The sequence below is a fragment of the Semicossyphus pulcher genome, unplaced genomic scaffold, assembly GCF_022749685.1.
Source record: "Semicossyphus pulcher isolate SPU_LCO1_2020_fin unplaced genomic scaffold, fSemPul1.0.p SCAF_27, whole genome shotgun sequence".
Taxonomy (NCBI): domain Eukaryota; kingdom Metazoa; phylum Chordata; class Actinopteri; order Labriformes; family Labridae; genus Semicossyphus; species Semicossyphus pulcher.
This window is the reverse complement of record NW_027211701.1, coordinates 439,690-446,399: the sequence shown is the minus strand read 5'-3', so window position 1 is coordinate 446,399 and position 6,710 is coordinate 439,690. Positions and strand designations below refer to the sequence as shown.

General features: G+C 47.5%; 1 protein-coding gene across 1 annotated transcript; it reads right to left on the bottom strand.

Moving 5' to 3' along the window:
- Positions 1-1,086: 1,086 nt before the first annotated feature.
- saraf (store-operated calcium entry-associated regulatory factor) lies at positions 1,087-6,348 on the bottom strand. Its single transcript, XM_069676840.1, has 7 exons — positions 6,191-6,348; positions 5,202-5,380; positions 4,430-4,619; positions 4,060-4,338; positions 3,575-3,734; positions 3,317-3,411; positions 1,087-1,489 (listed from the first exon to the last, which is right to left on the bottom strand). The coding sequence occupies exons 1-7, from the start codon at positions 6,258-6,260 to the stop codon at positions 1,464-1,466; spliced, it is 999 nt and encodes a 332-aa protein (XP_069532941.1). The 5' UTR covers positions 6,261-6,348; the 3' UTR covers positions 1,087-1,463.
- Positions 6,349-6,710: the final 362 nt, after the last annotated feature.

The window sequence follows — 6,710 nt, the reverse complement described above, 5'->3', positions numbered from 1 at the left end:
ATATAAAGACACAGTGCTGTAGGAAATGTCCGTCTGGCTCTGCAGCAGGAACACAGACTGCAGCCTGTTCTTCATGTGCAGGTGTTTGTTACACAGGTAACAGGTTACAGAGAGGAAACACTGTTACTGTGTGTTTCATTAGAATGAATACAGAGCACATGTGTGCAGACACAAACAGCTGTTAAAGCAGACTGACAGCTGATCCAGCGGTGATCAGCTGACGCGATCATCACAAACGGACGTCGCAGCACGTGACGCTTCGTCGAAGGACGTCTCATGTCTCTTAAAAAACATTCCCTCGTTTCCTCTCTCCTCTCTTGGTTTCCTCGCGTCTCTCCATGCATCTCTGGTGGGAGTGACTAAGACGCAAGTGAACGACGCAAGTGAAGGAAACATGGATGCAATTTAAGAGACTTGGGAAGCAGCCATTCTGTTCAGTGAGGCAGAAAAAAAAATGGCGAAGGGCGGGGTACATACACACACAGCTAAAAGAGAGGGGGCGTTGGACTGACGCTCATGTTGCTGCTTGTCTCCTGGAGGTGGGAATAAACCCCGGCTGTCCGACAGGTGAGCTTTATTCATTTAGAACGTGATGACGCGTCAGTGTCGCTTCTACGACCCCTAAAGAGGCTTTTACTGCACTTTCAAATAACTAATAAACAGGAAATGAATCAACATAATTATATGCTTAATTAAATGTTTCCAAATGGTAGAAAAAGACTTGATGAATAAATATAACATGTAACTAAATGTTTTAAATGGATGAATGATGGTAGTTGGTGAGACACGCAGCAAACATAAAGGTGGAATAGATTCACTGTTACAATGAAGACGTGTTACTGAATCATTGTTTGGTTATGTAGACGTGTACGAGCTGTTCAGAGCAGCAGAGTGAGCGTAGAGCATCCTGCTGGGATCGCTGACTCTATGAAGAGAACATCTTCACCTGCAGTCTGTGGACAGCAGGGGGCGCTGCATCACTTTAACACTCAACAGGTGAAAGACAGGCCGCTGTTATTGTGACCTCACGCATCAAATACAGCTTTCACTTCTGCAGAGCAAAAAGGTGACGACTCGTTTTTCTGTTTCCATTTTTAATGTTTGTTTTTGGTACCAAAATATGTCACACATGGTCAAAGTCACACACACACACACACACGCACACACACACACACGCACATGCACACACATACACACACGCACACACACACACACACATATATATCAAGAAGCATCACACATTTAAACGGAGATCATTAAAGATGCTTTGAGAGCTGGAAGGTAAATAAAGCAAACGATCACAGAAAAACTGATGTCAGACTGAATCACAGGTGAGCGTGTCCTCCTGCAGGAACACAATCATCTCTGCAGGAGGACACGCTCACCTGTGATTCACCTGAAACCAGAGAGCAATACAATCAACTGTTATCTGTCTCAGTCCACAGGTCGTCCTCGTCGTCCTCCTATCTTCTCTTCGTTCCTCCAAACCCTGGCAAAAGAACACAGAGTGAGTCAGGCAGGTGATCACCTGCAGAGACGCTACCTGTAAAAACTGTTGGAGCCATAATTAGATGATTTATTATTTCTAGATTTATTCATTTATGTTTGAAGGTTAATTATTGTACGGTGCTTTATGCAAACGTATTTTGTTGTTTGGTTAAATATGAAGTTTGAATGATTTTGTTTGGTTCACTACGCCCCCCGAAGGTCGATTCTGCTACTGCAGTAAGTTCACTTGAGGAAGTGATAAACAGACGGCGGTGGAAACGGACACTGAGTGAGACGGGGAGCAGAACTGGTTGACTGATTGATTAAACTTTGTTGTTTTGAGAGAAAAGGGACGATATTTAGTTAAAATCATTTATTTTGTGTTCAAATTAATTCATTTGTTAACTTTGGATCGCGGTTGCTTTTGTTTTTGGATTGTGTGTCGTTAACCGCGCTCAACACTAGCTTTGAAAGGCTGGAGACCTGGAAATGTGCGCAGGTGAGTTAGCCTCTTATTCCGCCCACATTACACCACACATGGTCGATGCAAAACACCTGGCGAATGGAAGTGAGCCGGCTGATCACAGGAGGTTGTTTACGGCGAGAGGAAGGCGAAGGTGATGAAGTGTCTGGCAGCTCGAGGTGCTCGTGACGGGGTCACAAACAGAGGAAAACAGTGAGTGACCACCAGGTGTTACAGCCTTCACGTAGGTCACCTGCAGTGAATCCATCAGCAGCGTTACACACGAGTGTCCCGCTGTATAAACATGTTTACAGAAACCACATTCATTTCCATGATGACTCAATGATCTGCTGCAGATATTATCTGACAGAAGTCTGACCAGCGAAACGCTCGTGGTTCAGTTGTGATGACGTTGGCCTGCTCGGCGTTTGGGGCTGATTACAGGGACGTGTGATGACTGTGAGAGCAGTCGCTGCTTAATTTGGAGACTTTGCTCGTTTATTCTCATTATTTATAAATGTATTCATTCGTTCCCTCCGGTCTTAACGGTGCTCGTGTCGTATTGACTGTCACATGTCCGTCTGCTACATGAAACTGTAACATTTACAGGACGTGCAGGCGGTGAGGATACTCCGGAGGAGGCGACAGGTGAAGAAGCCACTGCGAGTGTCCGGAGCGCACTGAGCGCCTGACGGCACAGTCGTGATCACTGAAGTTCATTAAGTCACAATCTCTTCATGAAAGCTAAAACTCATACTTGCTGATAGAAACACAGCATTAGAAGATATTAATAAAAACTACTGACGCTCGGTTCTTTAACTCTTTCACGCTTTTCATGTTCTTTTTGGATTTCTCCGACGATTCAGGAGACGGTCTCTCCTCTGCGCTCGGGGGGGCTGTGAAGGTGACACAGAGCTGATGGAACATTAAGCAGACTTTATTTAATATCTGCTTCCATGTTGTTACATTGAAAGGTGCTTATGGCACACGGCTCACTACAGGCACGAGTGCAAATAACACTGCTGCTATGACTGTTAATGGTGACTTGGCTCGCTCAATAACGTTTGATGTTTAGTGACATTAAATGTGTGAAAGGCGTCAACATACAGCCTGGCTCCGTTCACCACCTCACCATCTGTCGCCAACTTCACCTGTCTCCAAAATGTTCCGATGCACTTCCACACTTTCCTAGTTTGGGATCAATAACGTACATCTATCTATCTATGGGTCAGAGCCGCCGTGGAGGACCGCACATTTTCCCGTCAAGTTTTTATAAATCCCACAGTTTGCTCTGAAAGTGGCGTACGCCTTCTTCTGTGCGTACGCGGCGGTGATATATGACGCCCCAGGTCTGAAGCAGTGTACCTGAAGCAGTGCGAGTCCCTGAGGAGGAGCCTCCAGCAGGGGGCGCTCTGCTGCTGCTGCTGTAAGACGGGTAGTTGTAGTTGTTGGGCTGGTTCCTGCAGAACACACACAGAGCACACAGACGAGCTCAGCCTCATGTGGTGAAAGGAGGGAAGAGTGTGTGTGTGTGTGTGTGTGTGTGTGTGTGTGTGTGTGTGTGTGTGTGTGTGTGTCTCTCTCCTCTCCGAGGAAACGATCATGTTTCATCTCTGCTCTCACCTCTGATGACCAAACAGGTATCCCAGCAGCCCCCCCGTCCCCATGCCGCTCCAGAAGCCTCCTCCTCCTCCTGTGGCAGGACCCGCTCGGCCTCCTGGGTAATGTGGTCCCTGAGTGTAGTCACTGTGGAAACCATAGGAAGGGTTCGCCCCAGGAGAGCCTGAACACAGAGAGGAAGACAACACACACACACGTTAAACATCCCTTCACACACACACAGACAGACACACACACACATGCACAAACACACACATGTGCGCACACGCACACGCACACGCACACACACACACACACACACACACACACACACACACGTTAAACATCCCATCACACACACACACACACACACGCACAAACACACACGTGCGCACACGCACACACACACACACACACACGTTAAACATCCCTTCACACACACACACACACACACGTTAAACATCCCTTCACACACACACACACACACACTGCTGTTCTCTGCATGTTACCTGTGAACTCAGGTTTGAATCCTGGGGGAGGGGGTCCTGTGTTGGAGCTGTGGTGTTTGTCTCCATGGTTACCAGCCTGCCCCCCCTCCTGCGCCCCCCCGGCTGTGTTCCCGCTGAGGAAGAGCTTGTAGACGATGAAGGCTAACAGTACCAGTGCAGCAGGAACCAGCAGACCTGCAGAGTCCTCACCACCCGACCCGTATGACCTCTGACCCCCCTGAGCATTATGTTTGTTTCCATGGAAACCACTGAAGAAGCTGGAGGCAAAGCCCCCAAGGCCTGAGACACACACACACACACACACACAGATCAGAGTCCTGGTGTAAAGATAAAGCCTCATAAACATCACAGGTCCTCCTCCTTCACTTACCTTCAAAGCCCTTGAACCCCCCCGCTGACCCCCCCCTCGTCCTGCGTCCCTCCTCCGTCAGCTCCAGAGTGAACTCCAGGCCACACGACCCCCCCAGGATGAAGGCGTCAGCGGGGTGACTGAAGCCCTCACAGCTCACCTCCACACGGCCGAACCTGTACGCTGAGTCCATGTCCGTCCTGCACTCCCACTGAGGGGGGGACACATATCAGGGTTACGCTCCCACTGAGGGGGGACACATATCAGGGTTACGCTCCCACTGAGGGGGGACACATATCAGGGTTACGCTCCCACTGAGGGGGGGAGACATATCAGGGTTACGCTCCCACTGAGGGGGGACACATATCAGGGTTACGCTCCCACTGAGGGGGGGACACATATCAGGGTTACGCTCCCACTGAGGGGGGGACACATATCAGGGTTACGCTCCCACTGAGGGGGGGACACATATCAGGGTTACGCTCCCACTGAGGGGGGGACACATATCAGGGTTACGCTCCCACTGAGGGGGGACACATATCAGGGTTACGCTCCCACTGAGGGGGGGAGACATATCAGGGTTACGCTCCCACTGAGGGGGGGCATGTGTCCCTGGTTGTTGCTTGTTTGAATTTCTGAGTTGATGTGATTGATGTTTCAGTGACTCTCTGTCTCCAGGTTCATTAAAGTCAACACAGCCGTCCTCCTGCAAACTACACGTGCTCTGTTTCTCTGCTTATTTGTGTTTCTTCTTATTTTATGTGTTAACATTTGATGTCCTGTGTGTCCTCACCTGGACGTCCACTCCGTCCCAGCCTTTGTTCTGACACTGGACCACCTCGGGGATGAAGGCCTGACAGCCGGCGGAGCCTCCGATACACTGCAGCTGAGGGACGGGGCTGGAGCGCCGCGCGGTCGTGTAACGGCCTTTATACAGGGTCAAGACCTGGACGTCCCGCAGCAGCACGCCGCCTGCAGGGGGGAGGGAGAGAGGGTGTGTGTGGGGGGGTGTTATAATATACTGTTATTATGAGTATTACGAGTCCTGGTCCTGCTCCAGGACTTGGTTCGTTATCTGTGAATAATATAAAAAGTTTCTGCTTTATCTGTAAGTGTCCTCAGATATCCCAACGGATATGATTTGGCGCTAAAAAAATAAAAACTGATAAAAATTGAAGTACTTTTTTTATTTATATAGCGCCTAAAAAGTTCAGGCAGAAACTGGGCGGCCGTGTGCCTCGTTACAGAGCGTCACGTTGTGTCTCACAGACTCAACATAGTGAACAGGTGGACACTGAATAAACAAAATCAGCAGTCAGTCACTGTTATCATTATCATTAGTTCTATGACGTGTCTATCAGCCATGACGCAGTTATAATTGTGCTCAATATGAACAGACACAGAGGGGTGCAGATACGTGTGAAAAAGTGTCAGTAACTCATTTACAGAACGGTTATATTGATTCTAAGTTAGTAACTTACCCTTGTTTAACGCTAGCTGTTAGCTCGGTGCTATAATAATAACATAAAGGAGGCGTCTGTTTGTCTGACTTTGTTCAAAATAATGTCAACATTAAAATAACTCCTGTTCTTCACACTTTAATCATTTAGTTTCATTTGGCTGGAAGAGTCTGAAGACAGTGGGCGGAAGTGTTTGTCTGGTTGCTCACTGATGATGCCGTTATGATTTATAATCTATGTGTTGATGTAAAGTTAGCTTTAGCATGCTAACGTGCGCGAAAGTGGAACATGACATTAAAAAGAGAATTAAAGTGAAACAAACCTTCATTCCAGCTCCGGATGTTCTTCACCAACAACAACAGAACAAACACGGCTGTAACGAACTGATTCATGACTTCTGTCTGCTTTCTCTCTCACAAATAAAACTAAACTTACTAAAAAGGAAACAGGATTGTAACGCCCGACTCAGGAAGCCTTAACTTCCGGGTTGCGTCATCTGCTGTTGTTGTTGTCGTCAACCAATGGGGAACGGGCACGACTCACAGGCTCGGTATGCTGTAAATACATTAAATAAATAAAAGTAATGGGTCTCAAGATGTTTTTTAATGTTGTAAACAAATGACGTCATATGACTCTTGTAATGATATTGAGCTCTCTCCGACGATCACATCATTTTTTCTTCAATTAAAACCACGTCTGAGGATTCTGCCTATCTCAGCCAAATGTAATAAAACTTTAACCCGTTACTGTTAAGTGAGCATGTTTCGCTACAGGTGTTCTACATAATCAGACTTAACATCATAATGTGCTGAAATGTTGTACTCTGTGAATATAAAGCGCTG